Source organism: Oratosquilla oratoria, chromosome 38, assembly GCF_046742065.1.
Source record: "Oratosquilla oratoria isolate Oo_2021 chromosome 38, ASM4674206v1, whole genome shotgun sequence".
Classification (NCBI taxonomy): Eukaryota; Metazoa; Arthropoda; class Malacostraca; order Stomatopoda; family Squillidae; genus Oratosquilla; species Oratosquilla oratoria.
In genome coordinates this window covers 25,173,483-25,199,633 of record NC_134814.1, presented here as the reverse complement: position 1 = coordinate 25,199,633, position 26,151 = coordinate 25,173,483, and the positions used below count along the sequence as shown (strand labels likewise).

General features: G+C 41.2%; 1 protein-coding gene across 1 annotated transcript in view; it reads left to right on the top strand.

Moving 5' to 3' along the window:
* The window catches only part of LOC143020022 (protein PBDC1), a 45,931-nt gene extending 22,402 nt beyond the window's left edge, over window positions 1-23,529 (top strand). Inside the window, exons 5-6 of the mRNA XM_076176138.1 lie at window positions 20,946-21,086; window positions 23,208-23,529. Coding sequence (XP_076032253.1) covers window positions 20,946-21,086; window positions 23,208-23,429 — 363 coding nt within the window. The 3' untranslated portion in view covers window positions 23,430-23,529. The remainder of the gene's footprint in view (window positions 1-20,945; window positions 21,087-23,207) is intronic.
* The last annotated feature ends 2,622 nt before the right edge of the window (window positions 23,530-26,151 follow it).

The following is a 26,151-nucleotide window of genomic DNA, read 5'->3' as shown; positions in this document are numbered from 1 at the left end:
ACCACAGAGAATGGGATTAAGAGCAGATTAGGGAGAATGTAAAAACACATGGGCGACTACAATAAATATAATCAAGACGCCGATATGGCAGCGTCGCGAATCCACTTGCTCCTCATGACGCCTACATGTGCGGCACCGTATGGAAGGGGTTAAATGAAAAGGAGAAGGAGTACAAGAAGAAGCTGAAGGAGGAGTGGGAGGGAGTGAAGGATAGAGTAGAGCTAGGTGTGGAGGAGGAATGGGGATGGTTCAAGGAGGGAGTCACAAAGTGTGCAAGGATGGTGTGTGGAACAAGAAGGACAGGAGGAAATAGAAGGAACGGTAGTGAATGGCGGGATGAGGAAACAAAGAAGGTTGTAGAAGAGAAGAAGCGAGCTTTCACGATTGTTTACAAAATAGGACAAGGGAGTCATATGAGAGGTACAAAGAAAAGAAAAGAGATCTAAAGCAAAAGGTAAAGGAGGCAAAGAGGAGAGCAGATGTGAAGTGGGGTAAGATTATGACAAAATTTTGAAAGTAATAAAAAGATGTTTTGGAAAGAAATTAAGAGAGGAAAAGGAGGCGAATCATGTAGAGAAGAAAAGGTAAAAGTTGCAGATGGAGAGAAGATAATGGAAGATAAGGCAGTAAGGGGAAGATGGGCAGAATATTTTAGGGAGTTGCTAAATGTGAAGGAGGATAGGGAGGGAAAGATAGTTGCAGTGGGAAATGCTAAGAAAATGAGAGTGATGAGTGAGGAAAACGGAGGAGAAATAAGGAAGGATGAAGTGAAGGCAGTTGTTAAGATGATGAAAGCAGGTAAGGCACCTGGTCTGGATGGATGCCATGCAGAATGTCTAAAAAAAGGAGGTACAGTGATGGTGGACTGGCTGGTGAGATTATTTAATGTTTGCTGGAGAGTGGGTAGGGTGCCGTAGGACTGGAGGAGTGCCTGTATAGTTCCACTTTACAAGGGAAAAGGGGACAAGTGTGAATGTAGTAGTTGGGAAGGCTTATGGAAGGATCTTGATTGAGAGGATTAGGAGAGGAACAGAGGGAGTAATTGGTGAGGAACAGTGTGGATTTAGGACAGGTAGAGGTTGTGTAGATCAGATCTTTGTGGTAAGACTAATATGTGAGAAAGCTATAGGAAAGGGGAAGGATGTTTTTTGGGCTTTTATGGATCTGGAAAAGGTTTACGATAGGGTAGACAGAAAGGCACTGTGGGAGGTTATGCAGATATATGGGATAGGAGGAAAGCTTCTAGGAGCTGTCAAGAGTTTTTATGAGAGTAGTAGAGCTTGTGTCAGGATTAGAAATGAAGAGAGTGAGTGGTTCGAGGTAAAGGTGGGTCTTTGTCAAGGATGCGTTATGTCTACCTGGCTGTTCAACTTATACATGGATGGGGTAGTGCGAGAGGTAAATGGAAGGGTAGTGGGTCAGGGATTGGAGATGGTTAAAGAAAATGAGAAAAGTGGGAGGTGAGCCAGCTGTTGTTTGCAGATGACACTGCGCTTGTGGCAGGATCGGAGGAGGGACTGAGGAAGTTTGTGACAGAGTTTGGGAGAGTATGTGATAGAAGAAAGCTAAAGATAAATGTGGTTAAAAGTAAGGTGATGAGATGTACAAGGGGTGAATGTGGCAGTAGACTGGAAGTGAGCATTAAGGGAGAGCGACTGGAGGAAGTGGATAGTTTTTAGATGCTTGGGTGCAAATGTGGCAGGAAAAGGTGGAGTGAAGGTGGAGGTAGAATGTAGATTGAGAGAAGCAAGTAAATACCTTGGTTGATTAAAGAGTGTAATGAGGAATAGACATTTGGGAATGGATGCTAAGAGGGACTGTATGAAGAAGTGATTGTGCCAACAGCGCTGTATGGGGCAGAAACATGGAACATAAGAGAGGAAGGGAGAAGGAGTTTGAATGTGTTTGAAGTTAGGTGTCTGAGAAGTATGATAGGGGTTACTAGGCTAGATAGAGTGAGAAATGAGGAGGTGAGGAGGAGAACAGGGGTGGTAAGGGAGTTGGGAGATAGGGTTGATGAAAGAGTATTAGGATGGTTTGGATACATGGAAAGAATGAGTGAAGAAAGACTAGTAAAAGAGGTATGGAAGGCAGATGTGGAGGGAGTGAACATGAGGGGACGTCCTAGGATGAGGTGGATGGATGGGGTGAAGGGGGCTTTGGGGAAGAGGGGAATGTCTGTTGAGGAAGGACGGGAGAGGACAGAAGACGGGTGAATGGAGAATGGTTGTATATGGATGATGATGTGATGCATGAGGTGGAATGGGCAGGGGGATGGGGGGTGAGGTAGTATGTGTGAGCAAAATTTAACGCAGCCCAAAGGGATTTCTCCCTGTCTTCTTTTATGCATTGGGGGGACGGAGAGGGGGGATCGCCGATTTAATGAAGCGGGCTTGGTGTGGATGTGCTGTGTCTTGTGATACTGCTTCTGACCCAGGGCAGTGGACAAGGTGCAGGGATGACCCGTCATCCAGGAGGTGCTAAGGTAAGAGGGAGGGTGGAGGGGTGTGGAGTGTATTCAGGGATGGAATGGGTGGGAATGATTTTATGCCTTTCCCTTTTTGGCTACCTCCCTTGTAAGGGGGAAAAAGCCTTGGTATATGTATATGGTTTCATTTATTCCCCTCACATAAAATAACAGACACTCAAAATAATACATTAATTAAGTTAATTATATGATAATAATCAATTTACATTCATTCAACTTTTGCATTAAAAAATAGAAATGATAATTACGTAAACAAATGACAATTTAAGATTTCTTCCTGGAGCTTCTAGAACAAGTTACACATGTACGTACACACACACACTTCCATGAAGACATAAAACTACTATGTATATATAAGAACACATGTATAAAATTTTAAGGGTTTTGAAAGATAGAAGTGGCAAACACTTTGGCAGCTAGACGGTTAGGAGGTTCAAGAAGAAGTATTATGGCTGCGAAGATTATATGGGTGGGAGATGGGGGGAAGGTGAAGGGGGAAAGGAAGGAGGAAGTGTGTCGGTGGGAGTCAGAGGGTCAGTGTCGCAGTCTACACCTTGGGAGAAGAGCTTAACCCCTTCCATACGGTGCTGCATACGTAGGCGGCATGGGGAGCAAGTGGATACGCGAGGCTGCCATATCGGCGTCTTGATTATATATATTGCAGTTGTCCCTGCGTAACTGACATACGCTCTAAACTGGCTTCATCACATTTTCTATGGTTATCAAAATAAACGGGTGAAAGAGAGAACGATCGATATAAGTGGTGACTATTTTTTATGATGCGAGTATTATGACACGACATCGTACGTCTGGCAGCTAATGCTGCCCCCGAGATTTTGGCCCGGAGTGAAGTGGTTAAGGGTGTCCTGGTGCATAATGGTTTCTATGTCTGAATGTGTTTCAATTTGACTTGTTAGTAGGTTCGAAGGCGAGGACACGGAAGGGACCAAGGAATTTTGGTGAAAGCTTGGAAGAGGGAGAATGGTTCAGGGCATACACGATGTCACCTATTGCAATGTTAGATTCTCTCGCATTTTTATTGTGAAAACGGGCCATCTCGTCTTTGGCGAGAGAAAGAGACTGTGTAATTCTCTTGAAGAGAGTGCTGAAATTTGCAAGTGAAATCTTTACAAAATCATCAAGGTTGTAAATAGGGCCTATATCTGAAGCAAGAAGGTCATAGGCCGGCCATACATGTGCAATTTAAACTGACAGTTGTTGTTGTTGTTGTTGTCATTCCCTAGACTGTCTGTCCAAGCAGTCCCATCTCCCCAAGGAATGCCACAGCCGAAACTGGGTTTTCCCACAAATCCTTTATAGACGTTATGTTGTGTTGTTTGCGTGCATGATTGTGTATAATGCAGTCTTCCATTATGTGTTGTATGGTATGGGGTGAAGTGTTACATCCCGGGCAGCTGTTCACAATGTGGTCATCCAGCCTCTTCTGGTAGCATAGAAGTGCTGGGTGGTGGCTGCACCGCAGTCTGGCCAAGTGGACTCTGTCCTTTCGTGGGAGAGAGGATTCAGAAGGGTGGATATCAGGGGGTCTGGCATGCAGCAGTGTGTTGTCTTTCAGTGTGTTAATGGAGCGGTGAGTGATATAATTATGAATATGTTTCCGGAGGCTGGTATTTGGTGGTTGTGGAGGAAGAGAAGAGAGTATCTGTGTGTGATACAGGTCTTTAGGTGTTGTTTTAATGTTTCTTGGTGTGTGTGGGTGTTCTGCTATGTAGTGTAGCGGGTGTGATGTGTTTGTGGTGGCTGCAGCAAGTGTTTGTGTGCCTCTCATGTCGAGGTGGTCCTTGACATTGAGGACTTTTGTTTCATGGTGTAAATGGTCTGTAATTGTTTTTAGGGCTTTGTTTTGTATGATTTGAAGGGTGTTGTGGTGTGTCTTACTGAGATTAGGAGCCCATGCAGGACTTGCATAATTCATCACTGAGCGTATGCATTGTTTGTATATTGTTGTATTAGTTTCTTTGTTTTGTCCAAATGTTGTTCCAGTGATTGACTTAAGTGTGTTAAGTCTAGGTGTGCATTTGTTTTTTATGTTTGTGATGTGTTGTTTGAAAGACATGAATGTATCGTATGTTACACCAAGAATTTTCAGTGTGTTTGTGTGTGGTATTAGAGTGTTGTTGATGTAGAGATGAGGTATGTATTTGTGTTCTTTTGTCCAGTTGGTGAGAAGTGTTGCTGTAGATTTGGTTGGAGCTATTTTGAGTCTGTTTGTGATGAACCATGTGTTGAGTGTGTCAAGGTATGGCTGGATTATTTCTGCAGCTTTGTCTGCGTTACGATGTGTGCATGTGATTGTTATGTCGTCTGCATAGGAAGAGATTTGTATTTCTGAGGTGTCTGGTGTGGGTAAGTCATGCATGTATAGATTAAAGAGCGTGGGGGATAGAACAGAGCCCTGTGGTACTCCATTCTTAATGTTTCTGATGTGTGATGATTGGCCATTATATGACACGTAAGCATTCCTACCTGCCAGATAATTGGCCAGCCATCTTTTGGTGTTATTGTGCATGTCTGTGTTATATATTTTATTTGTTAGGTTGTGGCAGGGGATAGCATCAAAAGCTTTACTAATGTCTAATGTTATAAGAAGTGTTCTGTGGTGGGGCCTATCTGAATTGATGCCATCTAAAATTCTTTGTGTGAGGTTTATCAGAAGAGTGTTTGTGGAGTGTAGTGGCCTAAAACCATGTGAGTCAGCAAGGGGAATATGTGGTGTGACAAGTTTAAGTATTAGGCATTCAATGACTTTAGAGGGGGTGCAGAGAAGTGTGATTGGGCGGTGCGATGTTGGGATTGTTGGGTCTTTGTTCGGTTTTGGAATGGTGATTATTTTACCATGCTTCCAGATGTCAGGTATAGTGTTCTGTGAATAGCTATAGTTTACAAGGTATAGTGTTGTGTGAATAGCTGTAGTTTGCAATGTTTGTGAGTGCGTGTATACCTTTTGGTCCAATGTGTTTTAGGTGGATGTTACTTATGTTATCAGGGCCACAGGCGGATGAGTGCTTGAGATTATGTATTATGTGTTTTGTCTGACTGTCTATGAAGGGTGTATAGTCTGAGTCTGTGAGAAAATCTTTCTTACGTCGAATAGTGCGTCGGTCGTCAGGGTGAGAAGTGAGATGGCTTGTTTGTGCAAAATGATTTATGAGTGTGTTTGCTTGTTGTCTGTTTGAGGGTAGATTGTCTGTTGTTGTGATTATTGCTGCGTGAGAGCGTGTTGTGTTACTGTTGGATAGTGTAATGCTGTTGAGTGTTTTGTACAATTTGCTGGTGTTTGTTTTGTGATGAAGTGTATTGATAAAGTTTTGCCAATTTTGTGTTTTTTGTTTGTGTATTTTATTGGCAATCACAGTGTTTAGTGTTTGTATTTGGTCTGCTATGTTTTGAGGGATAGGTGTGGGGGTATTGTGTTTAAGTGTGTCTCGTCTGATGAGGCCTTGGATTTCTGGTGTGAAGTTGGGGTTGTGTGATTTTCTGTTGCCTCTAGGGATGTATCTCTTGTCTGCGTTTTGTATGATTGTATTAAAAGTGTGCACAGCATTGTTTATGTTTGTGATTGGTGTACTGTTAACCCCTTCCATATGGTGCCGCCTACGTAGGCGTCATGAGGAGCAAGTGGATTCGCGATGCTGCCATATCGGCGTCTTGATTATATTTATTGTAGTCGCCCTGTGTTTTTACATTCTCCCAAATGTGCCTTGAATCCCATTCTCTGTTGTTTTTCAAAATTCGCGGGTGAAAGAGAGAACGATCGATATAAGCGGAGACTATATTTTATGATGCGAGTATTATTACGACACGTCGTACGGCTGGCATTGGCTGCTGCCCGCGAGATTTAAGTCCCATAGTGAAGTGGTTAAGTGTTTAAAAATGTTCTGTCTCTTCAGTAAAAGCTTCCCAGTTAACTCTCTTGTAATTGGTGTATGTGTGTCTGTGGCCAACTGGGGTGCATCTTGTTTTGGTGGTGATGATGATTGGAAGGTGGTCAGAACCAAGGGTTCCAACCACTCTCCATGATGTTGTTGGGGTTAGGCAGGGGGAGCAGAAGGTGATATCAGGAGAGGAGGGAGTGTAGAGGGCTTGGTGTGGGATATGTGTATGATTATGTGTGTTGTTCATGATAGTCAATGAGTCAAACTGAGTCTGTATATCAAGCCCTCTGTCTGTGTCAGAGTTGTCGACATACCAGGCAGACGACTTGGCATTGAAGTCACCACCCATGATCAGGCTGGGGATTGAGGCTAGTTGGCTAAATTGAGGCCTGAAGGTGTTTGGAACTGTGGGGGATGATTGGGGAGGAATGTACATGTTGACTATTGTCAGTGTTGATTTGTTGCCTGTGCGGATTCGAATGGATTGGATTTCTGTAGTGTTATCTGTGGTAGGGAGAAGAATTTTGGTTGTGGCACTTGTGTCCACAAAACAGATGGAGTGGTGGATCAGGGTGATGAGTCCACCGCCATTGCCGTCGGTCCGGTCTTGTCTAATGGTGGTGTAATTATGAAATGATGGTGCTTTGTGTGAGTGTCTTAGTTTTGTTTCTTGTATAATTGCAATGTGTATGTTGTGTTGTTTAAGAAAGTGTTCTAGTTCATGTTTTTTCGTGTTAATACCGTCAATGTTGTGTTGTAATATGTTGATGTTGTGTGTTCTGTATGTGTTGTATGTTGCGGTTTGGGGTGTTAATGGGGAAGGTATAGGATCTGGGTTAGAGGGGGGGAAAGGAGAGATTGGGGACAAAGGAAGGGGAGTACTGATTGGGGATAAGGGCAAAGGGAAATTGGGAGTGGGTAAGGGTGCTGGCTGTGGTTGGGGAGGTGGGAGTGGGGCTACTGGAGGGCAGGTAGAACATGTCCAAGTGTTTGTGTATTGGTTTGTGTCAGCAAGTGTTGTACAAGTGAGGTGGGCCCAGTTTTTGCACATATTGCACTGAACTGAGCCCTTTGTCTGTCTGCTCGAAGTAATGGGTTTAGAGCATGTTGGGCATGTGTATTTTGTGGTGGGCCCAGGATTGCTCTCTACATCTCCGGCTAAAAGTAGAAGAGGGGTGATCACTGGAAAATCGCCCCTCGGTGCAGAAAAAACGTAATATTGCATGTTGAGAAAAAGGATTGTGGTACTCCCCATGGCAGACGTAGCTCCTCTTGGAGATCGGTGCCACCTGCGTAGAGCCAGTGGCCAGGGCTGGTTGCCGCTGTTTGGCCCCCAACTCTTGTGGTTGGGGGGTGGTCCCACGACGTAGATGCTGCGGCTCCAGGACCTAAACTGACAGTTATAACTGTCAGTTGAAACTGCATGTGTGTGGGTATCTCAGTATCACTGAGATACCCACACACATGCAGTTTCAAACTGACAGTTATAACTGAACAGTTGTAACTGTCAGTTTAAACTGCACGTCTGTGGGTGACCATATGGAAGTCGCTTATCTGAAGCAAAGATGATAAAGTGAGGTGACTCTGATATTGACCTGTTGATGGCACTGTTAAGGCAAGACTGAATCATAGGGACATGGTGATCCCAGGAGAGATGAAGGTTGGAAGTGAGGTGTCGGAGAACATTAAGAATCTTTCTGTTTTGGCGTTCACCAAGGCCATTTGAACTGAGGTGGTAAGCAACGATATTACATTTTGTCATCTGAAAGGATTTACAAATATTTGAAAGAATCTCATTGTTGAATTCCATTCCATTGTCAGAGAGAAGGATTTTGGGAGTAGTGAAGGAGCAAATAACTTTGTCAATGAAGGTCTTTGCAATTGTTTTAGCAGTATTGTCCGGAACAGGTTCAAGGATACAGAATCTGGAAAAATGGTCCTTACACACAAACAGGTACTGATTTCCACTAGAAATGAGTGGTAACTTGAGAAGGTCAATCGCAACCATGTCAAAGGGTTTGCTAGGGATTGGATATGTCAAAATGGGAACTTTACTGTGAATATGACCTTTATGGGTAGCACAAGAATGGCAGGAGTCACTGTAGACATGGATATCTTTTCTCATAGTAAGCCAAAAGTACTGAAGCCTGGCTTGTGTTAACCCCTTCACTCTGGGCCAAAATCTCCCAGGCAGCATTAGCTGCCAGACGTGCAATGTTGCGTCATAATACTCGCATTATAAGAAATAAAAGTTACCGCTGTATATTGCTCGTTCTCTTTCACTCGTGAATTTTGATAACCATAGAAAATATGATGAAGCCAGTTTACAGAGTATGGGGGTCACGCAGGTACAACTACAATAAATATAATCAAGACGCCGACATCGGCATCCTCACGTACCCACTTGCTCCTCATGATGCCTACGTAGGCATCATCGTATCGAAGGGGTTAACCACTTCACTACGGGACTTAAATCTCGCGGGCAGCAGCCAATGCCAGCCGTACGACGTGTCGTAATAATACTCGCATCATAAAATATAGTCACCGCTTATATCGATTGTTCTCTCTTTCACCCGCGAATTTTGAAAACCACAGAGAATGGGATTCAGGGCACATTTGGGAGAATGTAAAAACACAGGGGCGACTACAATAAATATAATCAAGACGCCGATATGGCAGCGTCGCGAATCCACTTGCTCCTCATGACGCCTACATAGGTGGCACCGTATGGAAGGGGTTAAGCATTTGTCTTTACCTGGATGTGCAGCAAGTGGAGAATCATGTAATAGGAACAGAACTTCAGGTACTAAGTCAGAAGGAACTAAGAGTTGTTGTACAAGTCTGTTTGGTTCATGCTTGTTGGAAAGCATGGTTTCGTGGTAAAGAACGTCATTGACAAGTCTGAAGAGTTCCATGGAGGTAGAGAAGTCTGTAAGGTCTGATGTATCTCCTGACTCGAGAGAAAATATCACACGTTTCCACATTGGGTCTTATCTTTGAGCTGCATGAACATGCGCATGAGTAAGAGTGACTGGCTGAGGGAGGGAATTGATAGCAGCATCATTCCAAGAAAGTGCTTCTGCAACATTGTTTGCTTTACCATGCACATAAAAGAATTGAATTCCTGAATGGAAAAAGCATTGAATTCCTGAATGGTCAAGAACCAGCGAGCAAGTTTCCCAGACAGGTTCTTGCCTTTAAAAAGCTGAAGTGCCTGGTAGTCTGTATGGACTGTGACGGGACAGCCAAGGATTATATCCTTAAAATGTCGAAGAGCATAAATGACCACTAAAGCTTCAATTTCAGTAACAGAATAGTTACATTCAGCTTTGTTAAGGAGTCTGCTGGCAAAGGTAGTGGGGCAAAGGTGTGTGTCTTGTACCTGCATAAGGACAGCACCAAGACCTTGGAGACATCAGTATAGAGAATGAAAGGTAAGTTATAGTCAGGAAAAGTTAAGACAGGAGCAGTAGTAAGGGCATTCTTTAAGTCTGCAAAAGCTTGTTCCTGGGCAGATGACCAGTGGAAAGGAACATCTCTCTTTAGCAGTGAAGTAAGAGGAGCTGCAATAGTAGAATAATTGCGGATGTATCTTCGGTAATATCCTGAAAGTCCAAGAAAGAGCGAAGGTGCTCAACATATGTGGGACAAAGGAAGTCAGCAACAGCTTTGACTTGATCAGAAACAGTAAGAATGCCATGAGAAGTGAGGACATGACCAAGAAAACAAATTTCTTTCTTAAGGAAAGAGCATTTGCTCAACTTGAGTTTGAGGGCATCAGCAAGATGAGAAAATACCTGTTGAAGGGTTTGAAGGTGTTCGGGTATTGAATTAGAAGCTACTATGATGTCATCCAAATACATAAAGACATTATCACCAAGCCATCAAGAATAGTATGCATAAGTCTTGTGAAGACAGAAGGAGCAGAGGTTAGACCCATAGCTAAGCGTTTGAATTGAAAATGACCAGAAGGAGTTGAGAAGGCTGTCAGGGGTCGGCTTTCTGGAGTAAGAGGATTCTGGAAATAGCCTGACATTAGGTCTAAAGTTGAAAATACAGTATTATTCTGACCAACAGAATGTAAAATTTCTTGTAAGACAGGAATAGGTGTCCGTTCAGGAATGGTGATCTTGTTTAGTTCTTGAAAATCAACAACAGGACAGAAGGTACTATTTGGTTTTGGTACAACAAATAAGGGAAAATTCCATTCAGAAATGGAGGGTTCAATGATATCTTGGGCAAGCATGTCTGCAATGAGCTTGTCCACAATTTTACATTAACCGTGCGGCATTCTGTAAGCTGGAATACAGCAAGGTTTGGAGCCATCTTGAAGAGGAATGTGATGGTGAATGAGGTCAGTAGAACCTAGCGATTCACCTGGCAAGGGAATGACATGATGAAAGGCATTGCATAGAGAAACTAAATCCTGTTGAGCATTGGGGAAGTCAAGGGAATTGAAGTGAGATGCATCAATGGGAACCTGTGCATGAGGCACATCGGACTTAATGGTACAAACTGGCAAGGAAGAATTGTGGTCATCGATGAGTTTTACTGTTGAAGGATACAATAGAAAATCACATGAGTTTGTACCAAGTTTGAGATGGAGGGGAGCATTAGTGTCATTGGCAACTAGAAAAGAAGTATGATCTTTCTTGGTTGTAGTGCATATGGCTGAATTTAGTGATATGCCATTGACAGGGGTGGATTCTGGCATATAAAGAACATCACATTCCTGAGCTCGTAAAATGCGAAGCTGCACTTTGCAATACTCATGTGGTGGTAGAGTCATGGGTCTTGTTAACACTGCACGAGTAGTACGACACATGGTGGAAAGCACAGTGGAGACAGGGGAGGAGGTAATTACCAATTCATCTAAGGGAGGAGAGAAATGTTGTTCTGTTGGAGAGAATTCTGGAGAAGGGGAAGAGAATTTGGTATTCCATTTCCTAGATTTTTACATGCAAGAAGAACGTATTCGATTTGTATGGTTGGAAGATTTGGTCAAGGCAGGTTCACTGGAAAGAGGGAGTGAAGTCTGAAGAGAAGGTTCAGATGACAGCTGTACAGTGTCCTGTGAAGTGGAATCTAGAGGAGGCTGGGAGGAAGTACTATCTGTTGGAGGTGCCTGAACATGGTCAGGGGGGGGAAGGAGGAGGAACAGCAATAGTGGGAACTGAAACAACTGGCGTGCTTTGTTGAAGGGAGGGGGATCGCACAGAACTAGGAACTGTAGGAAGTGGTATAGGGGTAGTCGCCAAAGGGAGGGCAGGAATGAAATTACTACCATAAGGAGTCCCATGATATGGGGGGTAGACGACAATGCCATATTGCCACATAATGTGTAGACCTAGAAGCACATCTGCAGGAAACTGTACATCGGCCACATAAAGGGGAGTTTGAATCTCTGAACTTTGAGGAGTGAGACTGATTGGAAGATGGATCTTACCTAGAACTGGAAATGGTACACCATCTACGTTAGTAAGTTGTATGTCGGAGAGTTCCAAGAATGTGACACACTTATAGGAGCAGTGGAGTTTGAGGAAGGTGGAAGAAGATATAATATTTACAGGGGAATCTATGAAGAGAAATATAGGGATGTTATGTTCAGTAGCAGGAATGGAAAGCGCATGTGACCATTTGTTAGAGTTAGAAAAAGTACAAATGGGAAGGGACATGGGGCGGGTGGTGGTGACGGGACATGCATGCTAGGAGGGGGAGTCCTGAGAGAAACAGAGGCAGATAGTCATTTAGGAGAAGAAGAAGGGCAAGTCTGATGGGGAGGGAAGGTATTAGAAAGGGTGGAGTTCAAAACATGACGCTTAGCAGCATTGTGAAAATAAAGGCCATGAATAGGGCATTGTTTATCGGGAGGAGTGTTAAAATGGAGACCACAACGGTTGGCATAGTGTCCCGGTTTCTGACAGAAGTAGCAGATGACAGTGTTACGGTAGGAAGGTCTGTGTCTAGGATGGGAGTTGGATCTGGGGCGAGAAATGTATTTATGACAAGATGAAGATCTGGAAATATGAGCAATAGGGAACGTAGGTTTGGTGACAGGGACTGGCTGGGCAACAATGTCATTCAGTGTCTTGGTTGAATAGTGAATTTTATGAGCAAAATCCGTTAAGAGTGAACTGGACAGACGAAGTTTTGGCTAAGGTGTCCAGATGGAGAAGAGAAAGAAATCAAAAGTAGGAAATGAGGGAAACAACATTGGCAAGGGATATTTTGTCACCTGCTTCAAGCCAGTCAGAAGCTATGAGGGCTAATTTCAGTTTGGACTTAAGGTCAGATGCGAGTTTTAATGCTCCTACTTTTCTAACATAAAGGGGGAGTTGGTGTTGAGAGCAAGGTTATAAAGAGGAGTGAGGGAACCTAGGGTGTCGTGTTCTCCAAAGGTACGTTTGAATTGTTTAACATAGTCATCATACTTAGTGCAGTCTGTGAATGCACCAGAAAGAAGGTCACCAGCATTAGAGGTAAGGTCAACAAAGCTGTGGAGAACTGCTATCTTTTCCTGATCAGTTGCACATTTTCTGCAGTTAATAGCCATATTGACATTTGCAAGAAAGGTGTGGGTGGGAATATTGTCTCCTGTAAATTTGGGAATGTCGACAGTTTCATGTACTATAGTCATTAGTTGTGGAATGGGAGGTTAGGTGGACGAGGAAGCCATGGCAGTAGGACTCGAAGGTGGTGTTTGTGACACTTGGGATGAAGGGAGTGGAGGTAGGGACTCTGGGGATGAAGGGAGTGGAGGTAGGGACTCTGGGGATGAAGGGGGAGGGTAATTGGGACTAGGAAGAGGAAAGTGAGGAAATTTTGTCATGTGGGAAGGGTGTGTAGTGCCAAAGAGTTTTCCACTTACCTTAGAAATAGTAGAAAGACATGTTGAGAAACAGTATTGAAGGGGAAGGAGAACACACAAAGAATGTCTTGGCTGCAAACAGTGGAAGGAATTAGTAAAGATACAGAGAGGAGGTACATTCAAATGAAGGAATGTGTAATATCTTAAACAATTATTTTAGCTCGGTATTCGTAAACGAAACACCCCAAAGTGAATTCCAAACTGAAACCTGTAAAAAGTCTGGGGTAAACTTACTCACTACGGTAAATATAACAAAAGAAAAAATTAAAAGGTGTATAGACAAACTCAAAGTTAATAAAACACCAGGGCCTGATGGTTGGCATCCAAGAATCTTAAAGGAAATGAAAAATGAGATTGTTGTTCCATTAGAAATTATTTTCAAGAAATCCATCATATCCGGAGATGTCCCAAGAGAATGGAAGCTAGCTAACGTTACTCCCATATTCAAAAAAGGTGACAAAAAGAAACCAAATAACTATAGGCCTATAAGTTTGACTTCAATCGTAGGAAAAATAATGGAAACTATCATCAGAGATGCTATCGAATATCATTTAGAAAGTAACCGTTTGATAAATGATAGCCAGCATGGTTTCAGACGGAAACATTCTTGCGTGACTAACTTACTCGAATTCTACAACACAGTTATCTCGAATTATGACAAAAGAAACAATATAGATTTAATATATCTAGACTTTGCAAAAGCTTTTGATACCGTCCCACACGAAAGACTACTTACTAAATTAGCTTTGCATGGAATAAGTGGTAGCCTATTAGGTTGGACTAGTAATTGGTTGAAAGGTCGAAAACAGAGAGTTGTTTTAAATGGAAAAACTTCTGGATGGAAAAGTGTTGCAAGTGGAGTTCCTCAGGGTTCCGTTGTTGGGCCACTTCTATTCATAGTATATATAAATGATGTAGACCATGGACTAAAATCTACTGTTTCCAAATTTGCTGATGATACAAAACTGTGCGGAGTGGCAAATGATCACTCAAACCAATTAGGTATTCAAGAAGATGTAGATCAATTACAGCAATGGTCTGAAAAGTGGCTAATGAAATTTAACACAAGTAAATGCAAGGTAATGCACATAGGTAAAAATAACAGTAAGTACGATTACAAGTTATTTGGAAATTCATTAACAAAAGTGGATAGTGAAAAAGATCTCGGCGTAATTATCAGTAACGACCTCAAATCATCCAAGCAGTGTATTTCAGCCTCTGAGAAAGCAAACAAGATTCTGGGATTGATTGTGCGATCTTTTGATTTCAAAAGTCCATCACTCGTTAACAAGCTATATAAATCGTTAGTTTGTCCACATTTGGAATATGCTGTTTCCGTATGGTCACCGAATCTCATTAAAGACATTGACAGACTGGAAAAAGTACAACGGCGAGCCACAAAACTGATTCCAAATATCAAAAATAAATCATACGAAAATCAACTTAAGCACATGAATCTGTTTTCCCTAAAAAAGCGTAGACTCAGAGGTGACTTGATACAGGTCTTTAAGATTTTAAAGGGAATTGACAACATCAAAAGTGACCAAATTTTCACATTGAATGAGAATCAGACAAGAAACAATGGTCTCAAACTGTCCGGAAATAGATTCAATTTGGAAGTAGGTAGAAACAACTTTGCCAACCGTGTAGTTAATGAATGGAATAAACTTCCTGCACAGGTAGTGCAATGTAGTTCAGTTCGAAGCTTTAAGAATCATTTAGATAAATACCTAAGTAAGATGCTGTAATGATTATAATTTATGTTATATTATTTGTTTTTGTTTTGTTATAATTTGTCTGTGATTTTCATTTATTATTAGTTATATGTCAATTTATCATCATTTAATATTTACCTGTTTGTTTGTTATTCAACTATACCTATGCATTTATTTATGTATTTTATTTGTTATTTACATTATTATAGTTTTAATTTATTATTAATATGATTTTTTTGTTTTTGTTTTTTTTGTTTTTTTTTGCATCCGACCTAGATATGGATCAAAAGGTCTCCTGTCGGCATGCTCCGCCTTTGTAATCCTTTGTAATAATATGTATAAAATACTTGGAAATATGTTATATATATTGGTAACAATATCAAAAGCACCACTATAGTCAAATTCATATCACAGAATGTCAATCTTGAAGGAAGGCAATCTCATGGAACTGAGGAAACTCCAGGTAGTGGGGAAGACGAACGCTCGGTGAAACTGTGGAACTTGATGAGTGCAAGAGGAGGTGTGAAGGGGTTGGTCTCGGAGAACAAGGATGATGTTGGCTACGCGCTGACTAGGCAGTGGTGGTTGGGGAGCAGAGAAGGTATACCGCTCGGCATAGACAGCGGATGAAGGAAGACCAGATGAGGTGGTCAGCACTTCGCGAAGATAGGAGAGTGGTAGAGCGGAGGAGGCAGTCCACGTTGAGGTGGTGGTTGGGGTAGTAGAGATGGATCCGGCTGGTGGTGTCCAGAACCAGGGACACTAAGACGTATGGTGGGATTTGTGTTGATCAACAGCGAACAATGATGGACAGGCAACTTCCTGTTACTGGTATGCGAAGGGAGCGAAATGGAGTGAGGGCTGGTGGAGGAGGAGACAAACAGGAAATGGATTATGGATGGTGCACACTTCACTCCTGGTGAACGTGGTTGTGGAGGCGGAGGTGACTCTAGAGGAGATCTTGTAGGCAGTATTGTAGAGATGGAGAGAACATGTTGCAATCAAAAATGGTTTACCCAGGCAGGAAGGCAGGAAACTTGCCGTAAAGTGGAAGGCAGTTAATGTCGTCAGAATGCGTTGGACACAGCATTGAATTAGCATTGACAAGTATGCGTAGATTGGGGGTGGGTAAGAATAAGATCCCACAGCTGTACACCATATGTTGTCCGTCAACAAAGGTTGTAATGAAAGAAAAGTTCCAGGTCACAGTTTTATTGGATCACTGAATGTACACCAATTTATCCACTCAATCAATACCCTTTCATTCTTGGTAGCTTGCTCATGACTCACTGACGCGTCCTGGTCGACAGTCCACATCCTTGTGTGAGCATTTCCTCTGGTTCCCATTTTCTCAGTTTGGTTTCATTTATTCCCTTCCACAGAAAATAATGCACACACAGAATAATACATTAAGTTAAATATATGATATTAATCTATTTTACATTCATTCAACTTGTGCATTACAAAAATAGAAATGATAATTACATAAACAGAAATGACAATTTAAGATTTCATCCAGCTTCTAGAACACGAAAAGAAACTAAGAAAAGATAATTACAGAAAAGATCTGAAAAAAAACCAGCTTCCCACACAGAGTGATAGATACTTGGAACAAATTAGACAAAGAAACAGTGTGTGCTAACACTATTCAAGATTTTAAGAAAAAACTTGATGCTGAGAGATACAAAAACAGGTCACCACAAGCATAGCTCCCTTCCCGTATAATACAACTAGGCACAACTAGGTAAATACACATGCATGTACACACACACACACTTCCAATTATGCATTTACTTCCATTCCTACATTGAATATATTATTTACCCTGGTAATATACAATAAGACTGATGTACAACAAAACAGACTTTGGGAAACTTAAGAAATTCTTTCAAAATGCATATTGGGAAAAATTCTCTAATGAAGAGATATAAGTGGAAGAGAAATGGATGATTTTGATGGAGTGAACAAATACATACCAAGACAGAAACAGGAAAAAGTGAACATTAAGTGCTAGTTGAACAGAAGATGCAGTGAGGTGAACGATAGATAAAGCTTGGAAAAGATGGAGAAAAGATTAGAAAACCTGGAAAGTGGCTAATATATATAAACCAGAAATGAATATGTAAAAGTGTGTAGAGAGGAAAAAAAAACTACAAAAAAGACACAATAGAAAAATGGAAAGATCAACCCAAACTATTCTATAGATATGTGAATGGTAAACTTAAAAATAAACAGGAAATGGTGAAACTACGCTATGGGAATATAAAATATACAGAAGATTTAGAAATGGCTGAAGTCATGAACAATCACTTCAATTCTCTTTTCACTAGAGAAAAAGTACAGCATTGGGATGAAGGAATTGAAGTGTGATTCCCCATATGAGGGAAATAACAATAACACAAAAAGAAATGATAGATCAGTTAATGAAACTTGATGTCAGGAAATCACATTGCCCAGATGAAATTGCAAATTGGATACTAAAAGAATGTAAAGAAGAATTGTTGGACAAAATATATAACAATAAGTTGCTCACTCAAAGAAGGAAAAATACCAAAGGACTGGAAAAATGCCAATATTGTACCAATATATAAAGGAGGAAACAAAGAACCAACAAATTACAGACTGGTCTCCCTTACAAGCACTGTAGCCAAAATTTGTGAAAAAATGATCAAGAATAGATGGATAAAACACCCGTAAGAAAATTATATAGTAAACCCGAGACAATTTGAATTCAGACAGGGAAGATCATGTGCCACAAACTTAATCTGTTTCTACTCAAGACTAATAGATATAATACAAGAAAGGGATGGATGGGTTGATTGTCCTTTCTTACATACATACATATACCAAGGCTCCCTCCCCCTTACAAGGGGGGCAGCCAAAAAGAAAAAGGCATAAAATCATTCCCACCCATTCCATCCCTGAATACATTCCACACCCCTCCACCCTCCCTCTTATCTTAGCACCTCCTGAATGACGGGTCATCCCTGCACCTTGTCCAGTGCCCTGGGTCAGAAGCAGTGTCGCAAGACACAGCACATCCACAGCAAGGCCGCTTAATTAAATCGGCGACCCCCCCTCTCCGTCCCCCCATTGCACAAAATGAGATGACGGGGAGAAATCCCTTCGGGCTGCGTCAAATTTTGCTCCTTTCTTTGCTCCTTTTGTCCTTTCTTAGACTTACAAAAAGCCTTCGACAAAGTACTACACCAAAAATTATTTTAAAAAACTGGAAAACATAGGGATACAAGGTAAATTACTAAACTTGATCGAGGATTTCTTGCATTCCAGAAAAATGAGGGTAGTGCTCATAGAAAAGAGTTCAGCTTGGGAGGAGGTGATTAGTGGAGTTCTGCGGGGATCGGTATTGGCTCCAATAGTGTTTTGCTATTTATGTGAATGACATGGATGAAGATGTGGAATGTTACACGAGCTTCTTTGCAGATGATGATAGATTGCTGAGGAAAGTGAATGCTAAAACAGATTGTGAATCAATGCAGAGAGACCTAAGCAAGGTTTGGAAATGGAGCCAGAAGTGGGAAGTAGACTTCAACACTAAGAAATTTGGCACAATTGAGTTTGGGAAAAAAAAAAAAAAAAAAAAAAAATCAGGATAATATAAAATTGGAACAAAGGAAGTAAAGAAAGTGGGATCTAAAAAAGACCTGGGAGTATCTCAAATGACATATCCCCAGATAAACAAAATTGTCAGAGAATCTGGCAACTTGCTAAGATCAATAAAGGTGGCTTTTACCTAGACAAAGAAATGGTTAAAAAACACTAGTCACACTAATATGGCTTAGACTGGAGTATGCTGCGACACTATGGTCACCCAGTACCAAAAAGAATATAAAGAAAATTGAAAGAATCCAGAGAGCAGCCACAAAAATGGCCCCAACACTTTCAAACCTGTCATATGAGGAGAGACTGTCTAAATTGAAATTACCTACTTTGGAACAAAGAAGAGAAAGAGGCGACCTGCTGACCATTTACAGAATCATGAAAAGTACGGAAGTCCTTGATAGAGAGGACTTAATAAATTGGGATAAGAGAAATACAAGGGGACATGAAAAGAAACTCAGAAAGGATAGCAATAGAAGAGACCTGAAACAGTTTCCACACAGAGTGGTGGATATGTGGAACAAACTGGATAAAACAATAGTGTGTGCAAGAACTGTACACGAATTTAAGAGCAAGTTAGACACTGCAAGATACAAAGACAGGACACCATGAGCATGGCTCCCCTTCTTGTAAGATACAACTAGGTAAATACACACACACTGAGATACAGAGATGGGACACTACAAGCATAGCTCCCCTTCCTGTAAGATACAATTAGATAGAACACACACATGTTCATTTGCTACTTGAATAGATGAAAGATTTTTTGAAGGGAAGTTACCTGAAGACAATATGAGGACAAGATAAGATGTCAGGATGGAGACCACAAGGTCCAGTGCTAGAACCCTAAAAATTGGATCATTACATGTGTGTGGGTGAGGTACAGATGGAAGTAAATAGGAAGAGATTGGCAATTTGTTTGCAAGAAGGAAGATGGATGTGTTAGCATTTAGTGAAACAAAGTTGAAGGGAAATAATGATTTTGAGTTTGGGAGGGTAGTGGGAGTGATGATGGGGTGAGGGAGGGAAAGAGTGGCTCTACTGGTAGGTGATGAGATTGGAAAGTGCTTGGTGGAGTGGAAGGTCACACTGCCACATACCTCGTGAATTGGATAACTGTGTCACCTTGGACTTTTTCAACAGGCCCCAGACTTGGCCAGGCATTTGCCTGAGTATCATAAATTTACCCAGACACTGTATTTTCTCCAGTAAATGGGTATCCACGAAATTGAGGGTGTAGGTTTTGGGTCCATTATTGTTCATTATGTATATAAATGACTTGGAGAATGGGATTATTAGTGATGTCATTGAGTTTTTGGACAACACTAAAATAGGATGCCAATTTAGGTCAGTGGAAGATGCTAATATACTGCAGGAAGCTCTTAACAAATTATTCACATGGTCAATGAAATGGCAAATGAACTTCATTATCTCAAAGTGCAGTGTTAAATGTAGGTTTTTAGAGAAAACTGAATCCAAGAGAAACTTGGGAGTGCTAGTGAGTTCTGACTTTAAATCCAGGAAACAATGCCCCTCAGCCCCCTATGTATGTTTGTCCGTGTGACTTAATGTAGAATAATAACCTGATGAGGACCACAATGGAAATAAGCGTTCATGCTTTTTGTGTTATCCTCGGCAATTTACATTTATTATTTCGAACTGTGTTCTTGTCATTATTTGCACTTCATGTACATTGATTTATTGCCAGACAAAGTCTATCTATCTATCTATCAGACTGTCTGGTGTTAGTTAGACCCAGTCTTGACTATGTGGTAGTTTTGGTCTCCATCCTATAGAATCAACACAGAGGAAAATGACCAAAATGATACATGAGCTAAGAAATTTACCCTATGACAGGCTTAGGCACCTTAATTTACACTTTCTTGAAAGGTATAGAGTGTGAGGTGATCTAATAGAGGTGTTCAATTGGGTCAAAGGCTTTATCAAGTGTGATGTAGACAAGGTCATCATATTAAGATAGTAGGGCAGGACTTGTAGTAATGCATTTAAATTGGACTGATTTAGATTTAAAATGGAAATAGGGAAGAATGGTTTACCAACAAAGTTGTTAATGAATAGAATAGACTTAGTAACCATGTAGTGAGCACTGAAAGTATCGATTGTTTTAAGAGAAGGTTAGATGACTTTATGGATAGGGATGATATGTGGTAATGGACATAGAAAGGCTAATGTAGGCCTTATGGTCTCTTGTAGTCTTCTTCATTATGTTCTCATGTATTGTTATTATTATTCACACACACTGTCCCAATCCATCCACCTTTTCATTGGTCTTTCCTTTGTTCTCGCAGTGCCACATGTAACATGCATATTTAACCATTTTCTTTTGTTTACCACAGTTGCTGTGTGCTGTGGACCCAAAAATACTCAAGTTAACACCCAAAGATGACATGATATACAAGGAATTTCGCAAAGAATTTCCAGATTTTAAAGTTGACAAATTAGAGGAAGAAGCATTAAAGTCTCCAATTGCAAAAGAGGTATGTGATGTCTTTCATCAAATACTGTGGTGAAAATTAAATTTGGTTTAGGGTATAGAGTATTTAGATGTTTGATTTTATTAACACCATGTATATACAAGAAGGCCATGATGATCCAGATATTGGGAAGATCTAGATGAGGTCTTTGCTAATTTTAAACTTCAAAGGTTGTCTATTTTATTCCTAAACATTAACATACTCATGGAGTTTAAGTACTTTCATATAATGAACTTTATTCAAGTAGAATTTTTTACTATTAGATTGCCAATCATTAGTGAAAATGTAAAGTAATGTAATATACATTTATATATGCATAAATGTGTATGTCTTTTTATTAGTTTCAAAATTTTGTCATACTCTTAGCCCATTTCACATCTGCTCTTCTCTTTGCCTCCTTTAACTTATGCTTGAGTTACTGCTTTTCTTTGTACCTCTCATATGATTCTCGTCATATTTGTAACTAATCTGTGAATGCTCGCTTCTCTTCTACAACCTTCTTTGCTTCCTCATCCCACCACTCACTACCCTTCCTTCTATTTCCTCCCATCCTTCATGTTCTACACACCATCTTTGCACACCTTATGACTCCCTCCTTGAACCACCCCCACTCCTAGTTCTCTGTTCTTCACTCCTGTCTCGGCTTCTTCTTGTACTCCTTCTCCTTTTCTTTCTCATTGAAGCAGTTCACTTTAAGCACCTCTCTACCTTCCATACTTTTCCTCTCTCCATCTATCCTCCACTTTCAACTTACCTTCAACCAAAAAATGTTCTGATATTTCCCCACTCTCTCCCCTAAGAACATGTACATCCTTAACTCTTCCTACTGTTCTCCTGGTTACCACTATATGGTCCATTAATGCCCTATCTACCACCCTCTCCCATGTGTACTTATGATTGACTTTCTTCCTAAGCACTGTATTTGGTATCATTGACTCTCTCTAGACAGATGTTCACCATCAACTCTCCACTACAATTTTTTCCTGGAACTCCACACTTCCCAACCACTCTGTCTATTGGTTCATATATGATTTTACTAGAATTGTTTTACAAATGTACAGTATATGACATCTTTATTTTTTTGGAATAATTATTTTGTAAGAAGCTTTTGGAGCCACACAAGTGGCCTGCCAGAGCCGCAGGTTGGCAACCATTGGTCTAATGACCAGAGCCCTTACATGCCTAAGTGCCGCCCCAGGGCAAAGTGCTGCCCCGGGGCAAAGTTCTCAGTGATGCCCCTATCTCTACCATCCCTTCCAGCCTGTTTTAGCTATTCGCTTGTGAGATAATTAAACGGATTTTAAAAATTGTATTTAATGTCCCTATTGTAGAAAGGATAAAGGAAAAATATTTCATATTCTGTTGATTGTAACACAAAATTCATATATTACATTAAAATATTCAGGGCTCCTAGGACATGTCCAGAATAGAATTGCCGTCCCCCTATATTGCCCCCCCCCCCCCACACATGTTAGGGCCCTGCTAAGGATTACTCCATCTCTAAACCCTCTCCCATCTTACCCCATCCATGTACACATGAACAGCCATGGTGACATCAGCCCAGGTGCAACCTCACTTTCACTTGAAGCCACATTCCATTTCTCACTTCTTATACCTCAACAGCCTTCTCTCAGTCCCATACATCTCACAATATATTCTTGTCAACCCTGTCATATACATATGTATACCAAGGGCTCTTTCCCCCTTACTAGGGAGGTAGCTAGCCAAAATCAAAAGGCACAATTCCACTCCTACCCATTCTACTCCCATTCACCACCCTTTCATCTTCTCATCTTAGCTCCTAATGGATGACAGGTTATCCCTGCATCTTGCCCATCACCCTGGTTCAGAAGCAATGCAGCAAGACACAGCAAGGCTGCTTCATTTAATCATCATGTACATACATACACCAAGGGCTTTTTCCCCCCTTACCAGGGAGGTAGCCAAAGTCAAAGGCATAAATCCTCTCCCACCAATTTCATCCCCATTTCAGCCTACAATACTTATCACATAACTTAGTACAATTGTTTGATCCACCTAATCTCTTCCTTGTTAACATCATATTTTTTTTTTTAATGCTTTATAAACAGGCTATGTAACCAAATATTAATTTTCCATTTACAGAAGTGGCGCCCATTTTGCAATGCATTCCAAAAAGAAATTGAAGACTTCAGCTTTGCCACACTTGTTCGTGTAGACAGCACCGATGAATATAGTGAAGCCAATACCATCCTTGTTACCCGAATTCAGTTCTTTTGCATTGAAATTTCTCGCAATAGAGAAGGAAATAATGACACGATTCGTTCCAGATTTAAGCCAAAACCACGTACAAAAGTAGCAAAATAGGAATTAAATACTCTTGTTTAGGAAACTAGTACTCTTCATATAGAAGGGTTCTATAAGTTAAACTTTTTGTATACACATACATTAAAACATCTCAAATGACTCTTGCATTGCTTATTATTGCTTTATTATACTAGTAAATATTTCTTCTGTAATGTCATTCCTTAACAAACCTAGTGGGAAGTTTGTGGTTGAATGTTGGTCATTGCTTAAAATGGAATTTTAACTTTTCAACCAAAGTTTGGGTCTTTCTATATCCACTTTCTCCATTGAAAACAAAATGGCCAAAGACTTGGAGACAATTCTATTTTATCTATATACTCATCCATCCATCACCCATCTGTTTCCCTTTTTAGTTCCTTGTGTATGGAGGGTCATCTCTATCCTCTACCCAGGTCAGATGAGGCCTTGGATTTCTGGTGTGAAGTTGGGGTTGTGTGATTTTCTGTTGCCTCTAGGGATGTATCTCTTGTCTGCGTTTTGTATTTAAACACGATACCCCCACACCTATCCCTCAAAACATAGCAGACCAAATACAAACACTAAACACTGTGATTGCCAATAAAATACATGAACAAAAAACACAAAATTGGCAAAACTTTATCAATACACTTGATCACAAAACAAACACCAGCAAATTGTACAAAACACTCAACAGCATCACACTATCCAACACTAACACTACACGCTCTCACGCAGCAATAATCACAACAACAGATAATCTACCCTCAATCAGACAACAAGCAAACGCACTCATACGTCATTTTGCACAGACGAGCCATCTTACATCTCACCCTGATGACTGACGCACCATTCGACGTAAGAAAGACTTCCCCTCAGACTCAGACTATACACCCTTCATAGACAGTCAGACAAAACTCATAATGCATAATCTCAAGCACTCATCTGCCTGTGGCCCTGATAACATAAGCAACATCCACCTAAAACACATTGGACCACAAGGTATACACGCTCTCACAAACATTGCAAACTACAGCTATTCACACAACACTATACCCGACATCTGGAAGCATGGTAAAATAATCACCATTCCAAAACCGAACAAAGACCCAACAATCCCAACATCGCACCGCCCAATCACACTTCTCTGCACCCCCTCTAAAGTCATTGAACGCCTAATACTTAAACTTGTCACACCATATATTCCCCTTGCTGACTCACAACACGGTTTTAGGCCACTACACTCCACAAACACTCTTCTGACAAACCTTACACAAAGAATTTTAGATGGCATCAATTCAGATAGGCCCCACCACAGAACACTTCTTATAACATTGGACATTAGTAAAGCTTTTGATGCTATCCCCCGCCACAGCCTAACAAATGAAATATATAACACAGACATGCACAATAACACCAAAAGATGGCTGGCCAATTATCTGGCAGGCAGGAATGCTCATGTGTCATATAATGGCCAATCATCGCACATCAGAAACATTAAGAACGGAGTACCACAGGGCTCAGTTCTATCCCCCACATTATTTAATCTATACATGCATGACTTACCCACACCAGACACCTCAGAAATACAAATCTCTTCCTACGCAGACGACATAACAATCACATGCACACATCGTAACACAGACAAAGCTGCAGAAATAATCCAGCCTTACCTTGACACACTCAACACATGGTTCATCACAAACAGACTCAAAAGAGCTCCAACCAAATCTACAGCAACACTTCTCACCAACTGGACAAAAGAACACAAATACATACCTCATCTCTACATCAACAACACTCTAATACCACACACAAACACACCGAAAATTCTTGGTGTAACATACGATACATCCATGTCTTTCAAACAACACCTCACAAACATAAAAAACAAATGCACACCTAGACTTAACGCACTTAAGTCAATCACTGGAACAACATTTGGACAAAACAAAACATTAATCTCAGTGAGACACACCACAACACCCTTCAAATCATACAAAACAAAGCCCTAAAAACAATTACAGGCTGCACAAATACAACACCTACAGACCATTTACACCATGAAACAAAGTCCTCAAAGTCAAGGACCACCTCGACATGAGAGGCACACAAACACTTGCTGCAGCCACCACAAACACATCACACCCGCTACATTACATAGCAGAACACCCACACACACCAAGAAACATTAAAACTACACCCAAAGACCTTTATTACGCACAGATACTCTCTTCTCTTCCTCCACAACCACCAAATACCAGCCTCCGGAAACATATTCATAATCATATCACTCACCGCTCCATTAACACACTGAAAGACAACACACTGCTGCATGCCAGACCCCCTGATATCCACCCTTCTGAATCCTCTCTCCCACGAAAGGACAGAGTCCACTTGGCCAGACTGCGATGCGGTCACCACCCAGCACTTCTAAGCTACCAGAAGAGGCTGGACGACCATGTTGTGAACAGCTGCCCAGGATGTAACACTTCACCCCATACCATACAACACATAATGGAAGACTGCATTATACACAATCATGCACGCAAACAACACAACATACACTCTATAAAGGATTTGTGGGAAAACCCAGTTTCGGCTGTGGCCTTCCTTGGGGAGACGGGACTGCTCGGACAGACAGTCTAAGGAACGACAACAACAACCCAGGTCAGAAGCAATGCAGCAAGACACAGCACATACACAGCAGGGCCAGCAGCTTTATTTGCAAGGCAACCTTCCCTCCTAGTGCTCCCATGTGTAA